This window comes from Pseudorca crassidens, chromosome 21 (assembly GCF_039906515.1).
Source record: "Pseudorca crassidens isolate mPseCra1 chromosome 21, mPseCra1.hap1, whole genome shotgun sequence".
Taxonomy (NCBI): Eukaryota; Metazoa; Chordata; class Mammalia; order Artiodactyla; family Delphinidae; genus Pseudorca; species Pseudorca crassidens.
The window spans coordinates 28,597,955-28,617,569 of record NC_090316.1 but is presented as its reverse complement, the minus strand read 5'-3'; the positions used below and the strand labels follow the sequence as shown (position 1 = coordinate 28,617,569).

Here is a 19,615-nt window from a genome sequence, read left to right as displayed (position 1 = left end):
CTCAAAGTGTTTTCGTAAATCTTTTACTTTTCCCTATAAAAATCTCCACAATATGGGGGCAGAAAGAAAGAAGTGTCACTCTGTATAGTGAGCACTTGGAAACTGAAAAGGACAGGCTAAGGGACGTGAATCCGAGGATGGACTGAGTCTAGGACGGTATTTTGCAAGTATTTCCCCTGATCCTCCATCCTCTCCAACTGGTCCTCACGTCCCGGGCCCCTGGCCGTCTGATTACGATGTTCTCAGCCTCTCCAGTGGGGATCCTTTCATTCATCACTCACTCACCTTCTTCCCTTTGGGGTCTTTAGACATCAGCCAGTAGGGGTGACTTTGCCTTCCTCCCAGACTTTTTTTTTGTGCCATGAGTAGAAACACAAACTAAAGAGAGGAAAGAACAGTCCTTGGGGAATCAGGACTCTTGTCAAATGTTGCCTCCAGTATAATCTCTTGGGGATTAGCGTGAGGTTCATTTGGTGTGGGTAAACTTGACATGTTTCTTGATCCAATGTGGAAAATTTTCTGCAGAAAATAAAATGTAACAGTTATTTTATGAGTGAAGAATCATGAAGCCCCCCATGGGACTTTTCAAAATGATTTTCATTCCTTTTTCGGCTAAATCAAGTGACCCTTCCTTAGCGGATGAGAAGAGACTAGGTACCTCATCTTCTATAGTTTGTCAGGAGGTGTCTTAGTTCCCCCATTCCTGTCTTAGTGAGAACGGCTGGAGGACCCCGGGGTGGACACATCCGGTGCTGGGGGGAGTTCCTCCTGGAACGGAGACCGAGTAGCGGGAGAGGGAGGGACCGCTTCAAAAGCTGCAGAGGGAACACCCTCTGTAGCGGGAATCGTCATCTTGATTCTGTGCTTATTCAACTACTTGACGTGTGTGCTTGACTTTCTCTGTGCTGCCACCATTTATTTCGGTTGTGACAAACTCTCCAGTCTGTCTTGCTTAGGATCTTGTGATTTTCTAAGATTATTTCCAGGATTAAGAGAGAGAGCGTAGATGAAAGTGCCTGACATACTGAGTGGTGCAGAGCAGGTGTTCTGTACGTGTTGCTTCCCTCCCCTTCAGGTTCATGTCCATCTTCATGGAGACACACATCTGAAGTCAGGGCCCAGTCCGTTCATTTGGTTCCTAAGCAAATAGTAGACGCTGAGATCCACGGGTGAAAATAGTAAATGAGCATCAGCTTGTATTTCTGTATTAAAGTAAAAAAAAGTATGATGTCGATCTGGATATTGCCATATAAAAACAAATAAATGCAAACATAGACATCATAGAGTTTGAGACACTGGACATTAGAATTATATGTTATACTAGTAGTAAACGACTGTTTTAAAAATAACTTATTGATGTGTTCCTAATTGTCCTCCTCCAATTTTTCCATTGTTTCATTTAATGGATTTAGTTTTTCTTAAGCAATATGGAAAAAAATCTGAAAGTTTTTCTATGGGTAAAATAATAATATAAATCAATTTGACAGGAATGCTCAAGTTTCTTTTAAAAAATCATCATTGAAAGTGTCTTATTGTTAAAAATATGCAAATATATTACAATATATTTCAATTATGGTATTTATGATAGATACACGTAGAAGTTTCTCATTTCCCACCTTGTTCTAGTTATTGGCTCTACTTATATTGATATTTAATTTCATAAGCTATCAAAACCTATATTCAATCTGGTTTTAATTTCTACTCTGTTTTGCTATCAGGTTACATCGAATTATATAATTATATATTGTAAAGGATTTCAGTTCTTCTTAACTTTGCATTTGGCCCTGAAGATCCTTCAGGACTATAAACTAAAATTTAAAGAATCAACAATAGTTAATCAAATGCTTAAAATAGTTAAGGTACTTTAAGCAATTTGTGATTTTCAAAGTTTAGAGTAAAAACATGTTGAGTTTTATTTTTTAGACATATTATCCCTGGACAAAAACAAACAAAGAACACAGACCTTTAAAGAGAAGTTACTTTTTAAATTCTGCTGCAAAAAAGAAAAATGAAAAACTACCACTCTGTCTTGCAATATGTTCCGACAATAATTGAATTACATTCTTTGTAATTAAATGTGACGTACAGTTGGCCGAACTCATTTCATTGTACTTCAGGGTGTCCCTTTATGTAAATGGATGTCTGTATGCATGTCTATCTGTTTTTGTCAGTAAAACTGAAAGAAGTGTCCACCTTAGAGTGTGACATGTTGTTTGTGGTCACCTGGTGTCCCTTGGAGAGTACAGGTGGCTCATTTAGAAGCAGCCATATGTTATGTGGGTGGCTGCCTGTGAATGGGCTGCCCTGTACTGGCATCCTGCTTTCACAGAAACCTCAGGAAGCACGGGAGTCTCCAGCTCTGTGAGCAGTTCCGCACCTGAAACGTCGATGTTTGTCCATTCCGTTCTCCTTAAGCACTTGTTGGTGTGAGAGTATCGCTGCCGATGGAGCTCTGAGCCCTGAGGGCCAGGCTCTGCCTGCACATGCAACCACAGTGCAGTGTCGTGTGAGACTTACCACATAGTAAGTGCTTAACAAGCGTGTGTTCAATTAATGACTGGGTGTCCCTTTAAGATGTATGATATTAACTGTTGTTTTTCTTCCTGTACAGATTGTGAGCTCCTGGTGGGGCAGGACTGAGGTTAATTAATTTTTTATCTTCAGCACCTAGTAGAATGCATGACACACAGTAGGCACTTTATATATGCATGTCAACTAGGTGATTTAATTAATGAATTAAGATTGTAGGTCAGAAGACAAGATGCTCCAGATTTATGTTCCTAACTATATTAGTGAAATTATCTCATTTTTTTCACTTTATGCCTATTAACGTAGTGGGTTAAAAATTATATTGAGAAATTATACTCTCCAACACATTTTATCCGTAAAAAAGTAATATTACTAGACTAAGCTACTGTTTATAATTTACTACCTTCATCATCAGGTAGGAATCATGATTAAAAATACATTTTAGGAGAAGAGTATTAATAGCTTACATTTACAATCAGAGTAGCGGTATTTATGTCAACATGAAAACATTTTTGCTTAAAACTAAAATGCGTAAAGGACATGGATCATCTGAACAGATTCAGTAGTTGTGCCAGACAAACATTAGTATTTATCAGATAACTTGAGGCTCATTCTGTTTGGTGAAAGGAGCCATCCTTATAAAACTTTACAGATGTTCCTGTTAAAAAATATTCTGTGCATGTCCTACTATTATTAACCTCCAATATAAAAAGAAGTGAACACAACAGAACAGAAATAATTAAGAAAAAGTAGAAAAACTAATAAAGAATAGGGGCCCAGGACAACAGAGAACAGAAATATGCATTTGTTAGGATTATGTCCATGTTGACTCATATTTTATGTATTTCTATTGCTTAGATACTCATCACAATCTGTTGTTATTTGTTATTATATCTGATTCCTGTGTTGGACAGTAAGCTCTCTAAGGCCTGGTACCTTCTTGTTCTTGTCTCAAAATTTTGCAAATCTTGTTTGTTTTTAATTATTTCATGGAAGAAGTTATTGATGAAGGATTTTCTTGTTTTCCTGGATAAATTCACTGGATCTGTAATGAGACGACACCAATGTTACAAGTTGATGATGTTGATTCTTCTGTTTTCTGCCTGACATGCAAGTCCTACCTCTCTCGTACCAGCTCCTTCCCTCTCTTGTCTTCTCTCTTCACAGACCATCTCTCTGCAGCCTCCAGTCACCTCTCAAGCTCCCTCCACCTGATAAAATGTTTGCAAGCTTCACACACACACATGATCTTACCTCATCCACTACCATGTATCCCCTACTACAACCTACCTTTCAGCACTAAATATCTTTTTGTTTTCCTGCCTTTTTTTCTCACTCCAGTCCATACTCTATAGGACTACTGATTATCTCTCTGAAGTGCAGATATATCTGCGTGACTTTCTGTGCAGCTGCCCTGGCTTCTCCACGACCCTGTTACATACTGACTCGGTCTCAACTCCCTGGGCTCCAATCCAGCCCTTTCCCTTCTCGCCCATATCCACTCTGTCTTCTTTTCAGTCCTATTCCCACTCCACCTCCACATGCTTAAAACGAAGCTTCAGCAAATACAGATGCTCCCAGAAATTGTTCTGCACTCCAAGATATACCACATTCTTCCGAACTCCCATGCATCTGTGAAGACTTTACCTGGAGTTTCTCCCTCTAGTTTTATCACTCCCGACACCGACTAGGCTTCTGGACCAGCTCAGGTCTTATCCCAACACTCCTGCTTCCTTTGGTGCCCCTCTCAACCTTCACAGGAACCTCTACTGTAACATCTATTCTTTTTAAAATACTTATTTTCCTATCTGTGTAATTAACTAGACTATGGAAGATAAGGGGCCATGTTTCATTCAGTACTTCTCACAACATCTAATAAAGCCCCAGAAGTGATACTAAATGTGTCTGGAAATTTGGACAATGCTCTGATTATATGTTCTTACCATAGTGTGTGTTAGAATAATATTCACCCTTTGGATGTGTTTAAAAACTGATTCAGAGTAAAATGCCTTCATCCATCCATTTTCGTGCAGATGCCTCATCCTGATCTTGCCCCAAGTTCCCTGAACCATCAGCTTTAAATGTCCTCTACACGGACCAATAGGTGTGTATAGTGTTAAAGATCTGTGAGAAGGTGAATACTACGAATTCTTCCAGGAAGCCTTCTCAGAACTGGTGTTAACAATTGGAACCACTGGGTAGCTCTACTCAAACTCAGAGTATAGTCAACATTAAAGATTTGTTTTGGAAATATATAATATATTCAGAATTACACAACATTTCAAGATGGACTCCTGGAATTCCTAGCTGTGATTACCTTGCTTTATGATATCTTAGTGACATGTGTGATGAAAACCAACATGGTTCCAGAAAAAATAGATAATTTCTTTGGTTATATGATTCTCATTCTGGACTTTTACAGGGTTTTGTTTTGTCTAGTTTTGTTTTTCACTCTGAAGCTCAGAAGTTCTGAGCTCTTTTAAGCTTTTCCGTTTAAAAATTACCACCATCCTTATGATTAATGCTATTTGGGTAAAATTCAGAGTGTCTTTCCACAGGGGTGGCTGACATAATCACAAAATAATAGCAGCAGTAATAAAACTTAACACGTGGGGAAAAGAAATGGGTTAAATGAAAAAAAAAAGCTGAACAAAAAAACCCAATTTGAAATCAATAACAGACATGGCTAAACAAACAGCACAGATACATAATTTAATAGATAATTTAAAAATCAAACACACACACAAATACTTCACCCAGAATTTCATTCTTAAATAATGAGAGTTGCATTTAAAAACATGAATTAATCAAATACTTCATGAAATCCCCTGTTAATGAACTTCTCACGTGAACCACAAAAATTAGTTTTAGCAGTGCTCTCCTCCCGAATACAATTTTTTCTAGGTAAGTGCAAATAAAGGAAGTTAATAAAAAGGAATTTTTAACAGTTCTTCTTTTACTGAATGAAAATGAGCTGTTGTTGCTGTTTTTGCATATGGCAACCTTTCTTAGGTTACTAACTTCTAATTTTTTTACAGAGAAGTACATTATTCAAGTTGAATTAAGTCTTAGGTAAAGTTATGAGATAATGTTTCTATAAGCATGCAAGGCTTTATCAGTGGTTCATAGGAGAAGATATCAGAGATTCTTAAATGATAAGGATTCTTTGTCAGTCGTGTACTCACAGCTCACCTGAGCATGAAGGTAATTTCTCAAGAGTCCCTGGGATGGAGGACGAAGAGTTCACATGACTGCGACCCTCACGGTTCATCTTGGGTGTATGAAGTGGATTAAATCTACAGCAGCTTCTTTTCAAACATAAGTGCTTGATTTTGAAGATAAGAACTAGTCCAAACACTTGAGAGTTAAGTGGAAGTCTCTTATAAAACTAATATTTTGTTAGACTTTAAAGAGATATAGGATTTAATCCTTAAAAACATTAAGACTGGGTAATTACCGCAAAAGAGATGGAGTAATAATTTTCATCTGCCTGATGTTGGGAGCTTGTTTTGACTAGAACATTTTGTTCAGAGCATCTTTGCTGCTTATGTGACTACGAAGAAATCAGTGGAAAACAGAAAGAACTAGAATTACTAAATCGTTTCAAGCAACAATTGCAATTCTTAATAGGTAATGTTTTGAAACAAATAACTTGATTTAATCTTCTTAACGTTTCTATGGCTTAAAGAAAATACAGAAAATCGGTATTTATACACTGATTTGTGGCAGGCTACTGGCTTCAAGATAAAAAAGGATAACTTCTCTATATTTTTAAACCATTATTCTATAGCAGGCTTAAGAGTGATCATTTTAAAGTCTTTTAGATTCAGAGACTTCACTGATAGCGCTGTGGTTAAGAATCCGCCTGCCAACACAGGGGAAATGGTTTCAATCCCTGGTCCGGGAAGATCCCACATGCTGCAGAGCAACTAAGCCCATGTGCCACAACTACTGAGTCTGTGCTCTAGAGCCCATGAGCCACAGCTACTGAAGCCCACATGCCACAACTACCGAAGCCCACCCACCTAGAGCCGTGCTCTGCAACAAGAGAAGCCACTGCAATGAGAAGCCTGCGCACCACAACAAAGAGTAGCCCCCGCTTGCTACAACTAGAGTAAAGCCTGCACTCAGCAACGAAGACCCAATGCAGTCAAAAATAAATAAATAAAATAAATAAATTAAAAAAAAATTTTTTTAATTTAAAGTCTTTTAGATTCAAGTTAAAGTGGAAGTATCTCTTCTTTGGAGGACTATCTTTGTAGATCTAAATATAAATCTAACAAAATAATTTTTGAGATTTTTTAATAACTACAGAAAAATATTTTTCCTGAAAGGGACACAAAATCAACAGCACAAAACTTTATATTGTCATTGAAGAACTCTGCTGTTATACATCGATTCAACTTATTTCACCAATGTTTAAAAGCAGCGTTGAAATTTTTAAGAGACAATGATAATATTACACCCTAACCACATAGCAAGCAGAGCTTAATTGAAATGACTGTCATTCAGTTTGTGAAGAGAGAGGCTGCAGAGGGGCTGTGTATCTACTGCGTGTGGACAGACTGAGTCCAAGCATCAAACTGGTTCACTGCACAAGCAACAAGAAACAAATTTGGGGTTTCTAGAGCTCCTTCTCTAATCCTTTCAAGATGTTGATTGAATGCTTCCTCTAGGAATAAATGTCTATGATACTGCCTGTAACTGTGCATGAATTATTAAACCCTGTCAGAAGTTTTGAACAAACAAAGCTCCCTTCACTGAGCTGGAAAACTAAACTTATATCAAAATAATAAATAAAGACAATAAACACTTTTCAAGTTTCTGACAAGAAGAGGAATATATTGGGCTTCCCTGGTGGCGCAGTTGTTGAGAGTCCGCCTGCCGATGCAGGGGACACGGGTTCGTGCTCCAGTCCGGGAAGATCCCACATGCCGCAGAGCGGCTGGGCCCGTGAGCCACGGCCACTGAGCCTGTGCGTCCAGAACCTGTGCTCCACAACGGGAGAGGCCACAACAGTGAGAGGCCCACATACCGCAAAAAAAAAAAAAAAAAAAAAAGAACAGGAATATATTGCATATAATGACTTTAGGTAGGTCTAGAAGCTTCAGGCACTTAGGAATCAAGTGTAGGACTTTTTACAAAATAACATATTTCATGATATTGTCAAGGACTTAACTGATCTTTTGAAAAAACAATAAATGGAATCATAAGAAAAACAGGACAGCTGGTAGTGGGAAGAGTAACTGCCCTTTCAAAAATAGCTTGGCTCATAGCTCAGGGAGATCAGCTCAGTGCTTTATGACCACCTAGAGGGGTGGGTTAGGGAGGGTGGGAGGGAGATGCAAGAAGGAGGAGATATGGGGGGATATATGTATATGTATAGCTGATTCATTTTACTGTAAAGCAGAAACTAACACACCATTGTAAAGCAATTATACTCCAGTAAAGATGTTAAAAAAAAAATAGCTTGGCTCAACTCTGCATGATGAGGTGTGGTTTAGAAAACAAAATCTTTCAAGACTGAGTGATAGAAAAAGCAATAAAACAGACATTTTTATAATAATTCAACACAAAGTTTAGCAGTCATTTTTATTGGTACATCTGTGTTTACTTGTTCGTTTTTCAATGTTTCTTCCTTCCTTCCTCCAAAAAGCTTTTAATGCAGGCTTTGGGGCAGAGGAAAACGTTTCTTCAAGCTAATTTTAATATAAGATTTGGGGGTTTTAGAACTTTGATAACTTGTTTGATGGAAAACTTTAAAAGCCATGCTCTCTGAACTTAGAGGGAAAGTCTGGATAACCTTTAAGCATGAGTGTTTATCTGTGAAGTGGATGGCTAATGAGACAGCACGTAAATCGCCAGGAAAGTCAATGTCATTACTTTATCTTTTATAGGCATCAATCTCCAGGGAGGACAGTCTTTCATAACAAACTCTTCTGTGTAACCAGGAAATAATTCACTGTCAGAATAAAAGGTCTCTGGCAAGTCAGCTGGACCATTTCTTTGTCCACCCCTTAATCATCCTCAGAAGTTCTGTGTGTTTCAAAGTTTAGTCTTAAAAAATTAGATGGAATATTGCCGACTCTTCAGAAGTGAGTCTCAGCCTTCACCAAAAACTGAGAAATTATCAATATCTTTTAAAGTTATTTACGTCTAGCTTTCACAATCTAATCCTGGATTTTAAACATCTCCATTTCCAAAATAGGTATTTATTCAACAAGCATTTTATAAACTTAAAAAATCCAGGTTTCAGGTGCTCCTAGAAAAATCAGAAGCTTGGGTCAGAGGGAGTGTGAATTTCAGCAGGACAGCAAGTCGTCACTGTCTCCTGGGCTGCTGTCCTGCACGGCCTCGCTCTGCGTTGGTAAGACCTGCATGGCCCCATTAGCACTTGAGCTTGGCACCTCTCATGTAGGTTTTACTTCACCCAGGTTTCTGTCACAGGGGTACAAACAAAAGGGATAGATGTTTGACTCTGTCTGTTCATAATTTTGAGACATGGATTTTGTCTCCTGCATATGTCCAATTTTATGCACCACTGACACTTGATACTCAGATACCTAATTTGACTTCCAAATGGTGAAACAGTTTGAAACATTGGTTATTATTACCATTGTTAGTGGAGCCCTACTCCAGCCATCACTCCAGCTTGTCATTCTGCTCCAGCCAGCAGTGGCTTCCGGTCCTTGTCACCATGGGCAGTGGTGCTTTCAAAAGCACTGCTCTGATGCTGTCTCTTCCAAGCCCCAAACCAAGTAAAGCAGTAACAACAAAGACTTGCTTCCTCTTTCCGTTCTGTACAAAGAAAAGCTAGGGCTAAATAACCTGCAGCCTGCAGCACGTGAGCAAGGGTGGTTGTTTGTCCTAAGCGAGTTCAGAAGCTCGCTTCCTTTCCCGGTGGTGCTGGGACTATGCGTCAGACTAGCCTTGTCAGATATTTGCATGAGCCCTGAAACCCTATGTGACTGGGGCCCTTCCCCTTAATTTCGATCCCCTTCGTGGTAATTTAAAATATCCTTGTTTCGTGCTGAAATTGACATACTGTTACGCACTTTCCTTCTGGGCATCTTTTTTTAAAAAATATATTTAAAAATTATTTTAAAATTAATTTTATTTATTTTAGGCTGCACTGGGTCTTCGTTGCTGTGCGCTGGCTTTCTCTAGTTGCGGTGAGCAGGGCCTGCTCTTCATAGCGGTGTGAGGGCTTCTCATTGTGGTGGCATCTCTTGTTGTGGAGCACGTGCTCTAGGCATATGGGCTTCAGTAGTTGTGGCATGTGGGCTCAGTAATTGTGGCTCGCAGGCTCTAGAGTGCAGGCTCAGTAGTTGTGGCTCACGGGCTTAGCTGGTCTGCGGCATGTGGGATCTTCCCAGACCAGAGATTGAACCCGTGTCCGCTGCATTGGCAGGCAGATTCTTAACCACTGCGCCACCAGGGAAATCTCTCCTTCTGGGCATCTTGAATTACAACTATTTGCATTTCTTAAATAGATAAACAGAGAATTCTTGTAAAGGCACAGTAGGTAAAGACTGACATTTTATAGAAGGAAACTGTAAAGAGGGAAACTTTTCTTGGCAATTGTATGTAAATTACCAAATGTGTACTCATTTCCCTCCCATATACAAACCTGAAGAACTCAATCTTGATTATGTAGATATTATGAGGGTAGATGATAGTGTGAATTTAAAGGTATATCTTCCTCAATGGAAAGCACTCAGAATGCAAATTTGACCGGCAGACTTAGCAAAATCACACGTTCACTTTTTAAAATTTTATTTATTTATTTTTGTGAAAAGGAAAATGTCAAAGTTAGGTGGAAATAGATGTGATCCCATGTGGTCCCTCAAGTTTCCAGCTCTACTTTTTTAAATGGTCAAAATTTGCATCATGATATGAGGAGAGAGATTTGTTAGTGTAGAGCTGTCTTCACAGATGGCCTTAAATTATTGCCTCATGCAAAAGCAATGTACGGTTCTCAGTAACGCAGAGGCTAAATCTTCATTTCTATCATCTGTTTCTTTGAGTCTCAGAGCTTAGCTTGATGAAGTCATTACCATGACTCATTCTGGGGTTTCTGTTGTACACAGAGGGACTTAGGAGTCTCTCACCCTGGCCCTTGGGACCACAGCAGGTGGGACAGAGAGCCCGGCTCCCATGAGCAGAAAGGACTTGTTAACTTCCCGAGAAGCTTGAGATCTGGGAGTTTTAGAGGAAGTGGGCCTGGGGGCGGGGGCTCGAGTGAGCACAGGCAGTAAAGACCCTGATAAGCACCAGGTGGCAGCGAGGGGTGGCCCTGCTGGAAGGTCCCAGGTGTGACAAAGAGGGGATGTGGACACAGGAAAGGCATACGTGAAGCTCACTGGAGAATCCAGAAGGCTGGCTGGACATATGGATTACCTGATGACAGTTTGGAACTCTTTAGAATCTCCTTGTGTTACTCAAAGTGGGGTCTAGCTGCTCGCCACTTGAAGGCTAATCCTCGAAAGGCAAGATTGGTGAAAAGGAAAGTTTGCTTTATTCCAGAGGCTGGTAACTGGGGGAGAAGGTGGACTTGTATCCAAAGGCTGACTGCCCCGTGACAACCAGCGGGCAAGAGCTTTTATAGGTGGAGGGAGGGAGCTATGTGCAGAAACAGCACAGTCAGCTCCGACTGCCATCTTGAAATTGGTCATGATCAGCGTCATCTTGACTGTTTTAAGTAGTTAGTCTTCAGTTCCAGGGTCAGTTTGTTAACATTTCTTTGAGGCCAGTTCTCAGAATTGTGGCGGCTTGTGTCATGGCTGCAGTCTGGTCATGATGTAGTTAACTTCTTCCACCTGGTAGGGGTTTCAGTATCTACATAACAGCTCAAAGGATATGACTCTGAATATTATCTATAGCCCTTGAGGAGGAACTAAAGGTCCTTGACTTTGCTTAATGACTAAACTGTTATTATTCTGTCCTGTTTGAATGCTTTCCTTTCTTTCTGCATTTTCTCACTTCTCCGATTAAACTTTTTCTTTGGCTAAAGTTTTCTACAGACAAAAGGCAGGTGGAGGCCATGGTCCTGCTCAGTTTCACTTGTAAGTATATCAATAGATAGGAACAAATAAAGTGATCGAACCCCAAGAAACAACCAATGGTTAACAGATAAACCCAATCAAGACTCACATGTATTTCCCCATTTTTAAATTCAGAGTCTTCTTTTTCTTTCTACACTTCAAGGGACATTTGACAACCTGGTCTATTTCATCGATATTTTAACGCCAATATAGACGCCACTGTTACATTTTTCTACTAATTCCTTCCTTCTTTTCTCATAGGTTTTGACCTAGTGAAATGTGAGGATCCGGGGATCCCTAACTATGGCTACAGGATCCGGGATGAAGGCCACTTCACGGACACGGTGGTTCTGTACAGCTGTAACCCAGGCTACGCCATGCACGGCGGCAACACTCTGACCTGTCTGAGTGGTGACCGGAGAGTGTGGGACAGACCACTGCCCTCCTGTGTAGGTGAGTTACTTACAAGTGCACAATGAGAGCTGGAGGCCCACGCATATGCTCTGACTTAGTTCTTACAGAGGAAGGGGGAAGGATTTCCACTGCTCTCTCTCCAGTATGGGTTTTTATGTATTCCTAATATTTGTGTGAGTGTGTGTGTTTGTTTTTTTTCTTTTTTTAGGTAGGAAAGACAGATCTCCTAGTACTATTTTATTGAGGCTATCTGCACAGAATTATTATTAGAAATATAACACAGTGTTTCACTGTTTTATTCTCTTGACTTTGCACAGAGGATACTGCCTTTCCATCAAGATAATGCTAGGGAACAAGTAAAGGAAAGCAATGACAGGGACAAACAGATGGCTGTGATTGTTTTCCTGTGTGTACAACACAGACGTGATGGTTTGGGCTTTTAAAGGTAGTTACAGGAAGCCTCTAATGCCTGGAGTAAACTTCCCTGTGTTTCTGTATCCCTTTCAGCGGAATGTGGCGGTCAGATCCACGCTGCCACTTCAGGACGCATCTTGTCTCCTGGCTACCCCGCTCCATACGACAACAACCTCCACTGCACCTGGGTTGTAGAGGCGGACCCGGGAAAGACCATCAGGTACTTGTTTTATTGGGTTTCAGTGATTTGAGAATAGAAGCATGGCTCCTATTCTTGTGGTGGAGATAGTGGTACATCCATTATTACCCACTATTAGATTTAAGTTTCTGAGTTAAAGAAGAAAATGTAAACACATGGCCAAGGTTTTTGTTGGTTTGCATGCTCACTTTGGTATTCCTTTGAAAATTTGTGTTAAGCCATCCATAGTAAAGATAAAAAAAGTAAGTACCTCAGTTAGCTTTGGCTGCGTAACAAGTGGGCCCCCGAAACTTAGTTGCTGCAAACGATGATTTATGTGCTCATGTCTTTGTGGGTTGCCCAGGCAGTTCTGGTTGGTTGGGGTGGGTGGTCTAGGAGGGCCTCATGCAGGTTTGGGGGGCTCAGCTGGATGGTTAAAGGCTGGGGTCTCTCCACTCCAGGTTCTGTTCCTTCAGGAAACTAATGATGGTAGAAAGTTCCTAGAAGCAAGAGATGGAGACTTTGCAAACTTTTGCTTGCATCACATTTGCTCATGTGCCATCTGCCAAAGCAGGTCTCAGGGGCAAGATAAAGTTTGAAGAAATATAATCCACCCCTTAATGGGAAGAGAATCAGTTATATTGAAAAGGTTCTGCATATAGAGGTGGAAGAGGTGTGTGATTATTTTATGATATTCCAAAGTAAGTTTGAAGGAGACCAAGAAAGTATTCCAATCTAAAGTTACACGTATAACAGAAAATCATGAAAAATCTCAGATAATTGTGCAAACATTTCAACAGAAAGTATTACTCTATTTCAGTCAATAGTCCTAAATGATGGTAATTTTTTTAATTAACAAGTAAACCAACAAAAAGTAAAATTCTCCATGTGCCAGTCAAAAGGCTGTGTCAAAACCACAGTACGGTAAAGCAAAAAGTAATTTCAAAATAAGCTGTTCTTTAATTATAGATCTTGATGAACAAGGAGAGAATGTACATTCTTTAGTCACGCCTCATAAAATCCCCTTTCTCCTCCCATTAACTCTCCTCTTTCATTGTATTCTTTTGAAATCTCCCCGGAAAGTTAATTTTTAAAAAACTCTGTACCCCACCTCCCAACAGCCTTAATCCACGTGCCTCTGTTCCTTTTCCTCTTCCCTGTGTTATTGCACTGACCAAAGACTAAAAGAATCCAGGCAACTCAACTCTGAAATATGTGAAGAAGCTGAAAGAGACAGGTGCAAAGCAGAAACCTCTTTCTGGGGCAAGTGGATACATGAAAACATTTATGAACTAGTGATTTATGTGCTCAGGTGGATACATGAAAACATTTATGAACTAGTGGGTTTTGTCCTTATTCACAAAAGGTTTGCCCAGCAAACTTAGTAAATTTATCATACTGCAACTTTATAACTTAGTAAAAAATTGAAACGGGACAAGGAGGAGTGAGGCGACCTGCTGATTCCATTCAGTGTTGCTGTTTCTCATCAGGTGACTTCCATCCTCCCTGAAATTCACCAGACTTTCTTGAAGTTTGATCACATTTACATCTTGGGAGTGAGTTAAACTGACATGGCACAAACTATTACCACTTTCAAACCCTCCAAAAGAAATAGTCTTACTATGTACAAGGAGCAAGGGAAGGAATTTAAAGCATGTAAATATTGCAAAAAACATTATTTTATAATAACTCATTTAAAAATTAACTTGTGTCATTAAGAAAAATGATTAATTAGGTAGTTATGGATCCATTGGGACACAAATAAGGCATATTTGAGGAACAGAATTTAAGAGTCTGTATTCTTCATAAAAATCAACATAGTCACTTATCCAGTGAACTAAATAGAATTAAATACTACTTCTTAACTTTGAATTCCTGAACACTTGATCTGAATAATCCAAAAGCCATTACACTGAATTTGATTGTGAAAAATTCTAGGAATCATCTGTGATTCATAAAATGACTTTACATAAACAGGATATATTTCCTTTTAGGCTGATTTCAAAAGTTTCTGTTTCTGACACATCTCCTTGTGATTTGTTTCCCAAGAATTGGAAAGAGCACTTGTTCCCCTAATGCAAACCAAGTGATGAATTCACTCTTTGCAGGTGAATGTAATACTTCATTAACATTTTAGTAAGAACAGAGAAAAGAAATTAATAAAGAATGAGTTGAAGTAATAAAAAATGTACAGCTTTTGCATCAGGAACTGACTTTGTCATTTAACCGTTAATGTTCTAGAAAAAAAAAAGACATTGCCTATACCACTTTATTGTTTGGGGAATTTTTTTCTTCTTGTAGGTATCTTTCAAGTTACTCAATTTGTAAACAGATCTTTTTCATTTAAGGCATAAAGCCCTTCATAATAAGGAAGTTAAGAAGCAAACATCAGTACTTGTAATTAATTTACTCCATCGGTATTCAACCTCATCCCAAAATGTTTCTGGTGATTTCTCTTCATTAAGAAAATATGTACTATTTTTAGTATGGCAATTTGGAAAATAACATACTTAAAAGTACATAATATACAATTTTAGGCTTAAAGTGGTACTGATGCTAAGAAAAATAGGGCTTGGTCTTAGTTTGGATATTCTTTAGCTTAGTTTACTGAATTATTTCATTGGTATCATAGCCAGTATTTTATCTACATCGTTTGCTTGAAAATGAGGAATACATCAGTCATATAAACATGAGCCCAGGGTTTAATTTAAGTATTAAAAATTCTTAATATAAATGGAATTCATTACTATACATTCTATTATGATTTCTTTAAATGTCAGTGTTTTTCACTGTCAAAGAATAAATAAGGAACAAGATCTCAGAAATTATAAAAGGTCTGGTTTCAACACTTCAGGCCAGTTATTACTGGGCCTATTTTGATTTCTTGGAGGTCCAAAGCAATTTCTGATTGCATATTGCTGTAACTTTTTGTTCGAGGTAATAGAAGACCCCAAAATAGTTTTTGTTATAGGGCACTTGGGTCTGGAAGAGGTTTGTAATTTTAACACGCATACTATAAAGCAGTTACCAGAATTAAATTTAATTAAAAGTCTAATCACAAGACACTGCAGTAAATTTAGCCACATTAAGAGTTATATGTAAGCGTGTGTCTGAGAGACCCAGTGCGTTTCACTGCTGAGCACAGCTGTAATTTATACAATAAAGGGAACAGCATTACAAACATCTTCAGCAAGCAGCATCAAGGCAGTGTTTTTCATAATCGTATGTGTATGTTGTTCCCTGGCTTTCATTACTTTTCTGCAAGTGTAATTGTCTGGAAAACTCACTTTGAAAGTATTTCTGTTCCTAATTGTTCCCAGGAAATTGCATTTGGAGGTGTAGTTGAGGGGGATTTTATTAGAAAAGCTCATGCAGTATTGAAAACATTAGAGGCCTATCAAAAGTGTATCAAGATTGTCAAAACTGTCCACGTGCAGACTTTTAAAGAAAGTGAAATGTGGGATGTGATCCTGATCTCACCGCATATGGCCGGATGGGCTGTAGAAAGATCGGGGGAGGTGTGGTTTGGAGATCCAGGAATGTTTTAATTTATTTTTGACCAACCTTCAAGATCGCTGTGAGACACAGACTAAGCAGGAGAAGGACGGGCAAATGATTCCACTTCACTGGACATTTGTCTCCAAACATGAGGTCGGCATGTAGTAAATGTGCTGGGAACATGAGTCGGGAGTCTTTTGCTGACAAGACAGACAGGCGTGGGGCCCGGAACCCAAGCACCTCAAACGCCCCTTTCCTGTCAGGGCCACAGCGGGGTATCCCATCTATCTTTGTGGGTAAGGTGAGGAAATAACCGGTCAAGAGAATTCCAGCCATCCAAAGAAAAGAGAGCAGCAGCTCTTCAAAGTCTGCCCAGTATCTGAGGCTGGGCTCTGGCCCTCCTTAGCTGGGGCTGTGGGAGCAGCTGCTGGGTTTAGGGAACCCGACCAGCTGCCTGCAGAGTGAGAGAGAGGGAGAACCCTGCAGGCACCCGCCACGGTGCAAGATCCTCATGCAGGCAATTTCAGTTACCCCGCTTCAGCTAAACAACGCCAGTGCCCCAAAACAGGATTCAGATTTCAGTTGCAGACTTACTGTGAAGAATTGCATGAAGGACAGACTTCTCTTTTAGCCCTTCAGCTCCCAGATCTCTGCATAAACAACAGAGGCACGTCACAGCCAGTTCCTGATCGCGTCACGCGCCTTCCCGAGGGGGATTGCTGCGCTCAGCTCAGCCACAGACAGCAGAGTGTGTCCTCGTGTTGCTTCCTTGTCTCCCAGTGATAAACCCACTTGGCGTTTTACAAACACGGATAATCAAAAAGGGAACTGACCATTGAAGATGAAAGTGTAGAAAGAATTGAAAAGTGGTAACACTGGAAGTGAAATTCCAATCACACATAAATGGAGCTTAGGAGAAGCAGTTGATGGTGGGGACGTTGGTATGGCTGCTGTTCCAGGGATGAACGCCTCACAGGCACAAGGCAGGCACGCCAATTTCAGGATTATTATCATCCCCCCTGGGCCTCTTTCTACTTCTTTATTCCCTATTTCTGTCAATGCCTGTCTTCCTCAGAATGGCTGGAGGTTTTAATTTTCAGTATTATCTTCTGCTCTTCCTTGTTTCTCCCTCACCAGTCTCCAATATTTTCCCAACTGAACAAAACAAACAAACAGGTATTAATATATGTCTCACAGCATTCTTTTAGTGAACTACATTAAATTTCTTCATAATAGGCTCTGTGAAAAAATTAGTTGCATGCAAGCCAAACCCTTGTCAGCTCTACCCTTGTTTGTCTTTCTTCTTATCTGTGATTCCCAGTTCCTACTTCTCCCAGTGAGCCTTCCAAATCCGTCCTCCACCCTCTCCATCTCTGAGCCACCCCTTTGCCAATCAGCGAACATAAGCTCCTTAACCAGAACTGTAACACCCTCTCGACTTGGCGTCTGGTCCCCTACAGGTTTACCTGCGACGGCTCACATGCACGTTACATTTCAGCACAGATGAAGTGTGTATGAGTCTCCCATCCCAACCTTGTCATCACAGCTCTCTCGACCTGTGCTCCCCCCAGTTTCTCCTTGTTGCCTCACCTCCAGATTCTTCCCATCTTTGGGGGCCCAGTTAAAAGGTCAACCCCTCAACAGGAATTTCATTCTTGTTATCTCACCTGAAAATAATCTGTGTTCTTCTCTGGACTCAGTGTTTGCCCTGCAGTTCCTTCCTTCTGAAGTAGGGTCATCACTACATAGCAAGACATCCAGGCAAGCCTCTTAGTGTCACGAGCTCCTCCCTCCTTCCCACACTCCTGTGATCACACATCTCAGTAATTCTATGTGGAGCCCCAGGTCTGCTCTCCCACCAGTACTGCTGCTACTTCCCTAGTCCAGACCAGCATGACTCACTGGGCCTCTTCTCTGACCATCCTGCCAGGGCTGCCTCTCAACCACTGCTCCCACTCTAAGGAACATGTTTTATTTTTTTTCAATTAAAATATTAATTTTATATGGCTGGAAAATAAATGTATATCTAGACATCTTCAAAAGTATAAAAAAGAAAGGCATGCATTATCCCCATACTAGACATCATTGTTGCCATGTTCACATATGTCTTACATGGACCTTTGCATACTCTACAGTGTGGGTGTCTATAATTAATTATTGTCTCTCTTGGTTATTCACATTATTTCTAATTTTCAATATTATACATAATAATATGGCAAATAGTATTACAAGTAAAGCTTTGCCTCTTTTTATAATTAATACCTTAGAATAAATTCCCAGGAAAATTCTTTCTGGGTCAAATGGTTGAGACATTTTTGTGTGTCTTGATACAAATATTTCTATCAAATAAAGCTGATCATATCACTTACCCCCTTTAAAAAAAGTACATATTTCGTCTGCTCATTATGTGCAGAATCAATTCAAGTTCATTGTCATGACGTTCAAAGTTATTTATTTTCCCAATTTTTTGAAATACTAGAAAAGTGTTGCAGAAAGATAAAAAGCCTGAAAAGTAGTTTGCTATAATCCTAGACACAAAATATAACTACAGTTTAAAATTTGGTATATATTTTTATAATTTCTTATGCAAACACACACACACACCCCCATATATATATATAATATACATACATATATATACAGCTTGATTTATCTGTTTATCTACTTGTTTAATTATTTTTGAAAAATAGTATCATGCCTTAATATTATTCTGAAGATTTCCTTCAGTCAGTAAACATGGTCAAAGTTTTATATCCTTACTTGTAATTCCACCTCATTCTGTTTAGTCATGGAAGAAGATTCTATTGCCTGAATGCACCATAATTTATTTAAACTATACCCTATTGGGATATTTGCGTTGTTTTCAGTTTTTCACTATTATCAGCCATGCTACCATCCTCCCAATATATCACCTCGAGGGTACTTTCTACAATGAATTTCTAAAGCTGGACTTGCTGTGTATGCACATTTAAATTTGTATAGTTATTACCAAAGTGCTTTTATGAAGAGTAGATATGGCTTCAACAGCATATGAAAAGGTAGGGTCTCCACAATGTCACTGAAACTGGATAAAGTGTTTATAATCTTTGCCAATCTGGTAGGAAAAAAATCTTTGCATCATTTTTTGTTACATTTGTAACTTTTGTATCTTTACATTTTTAGCATATTAATGAATGTATTTGTTCAGTCGCTTTTTGTCTCATCCTCTTTATTGAATTATCCTTCCTATTTCTCTCTGCCTGACAAAGCCCTTCCCAGACACCTTGAGGCAGAATTAAACACACCTGATGCTTTGTTCACATCTCTTAAAGCTTGTGACACTGTGCATTGCAAAGTGTATGTTTTTGTTTTTTTTTTCTTTCATGACTGTGTCTGAAATGACTAACAGTTCCTTCAGGATGATACTTTTTAAAATCAATTTTTAAACTTTCCCTACCTAGTGGTATGGTGTCTGCATATTGACTTTAATTATTTTTTTTAGAATGAAAAATGGCCATTTCTTTATCTGTTTAAATTTTGTTATATCATTTTTGTTGTT

General features: G+C 39.3%; 1 protein-coding gene across 2 annotated transcripts in view; it reads left to right on the top strand.

Moving 5' to 3' along the window:
* Positions 1 to 19,615, top strand: part of CSMD1 (CUB and Sushi multiple domains 1) — a 1,750,344-nt gene that overhangs the window by 1,484,726 nt on the left and 246,003 nt on the right. For both annotated transcript variants that reach the window (XM_067722119.1, XM_067722118.1), the window contains exons 24-25: positions 11,835 to 12,026; positions 12,495 to 12,621. In XM_067722119.1, coding sequence (XP_067578220.1) covers positions 11,835 to 12,026; positions 12,495 to 12,621 — 319 coding nt within the window. The remainder of the gene's footprint in view (positions 1 to 11,834; positions 12,027 to 12,494; positions 12,622 to 19,615) is intronic.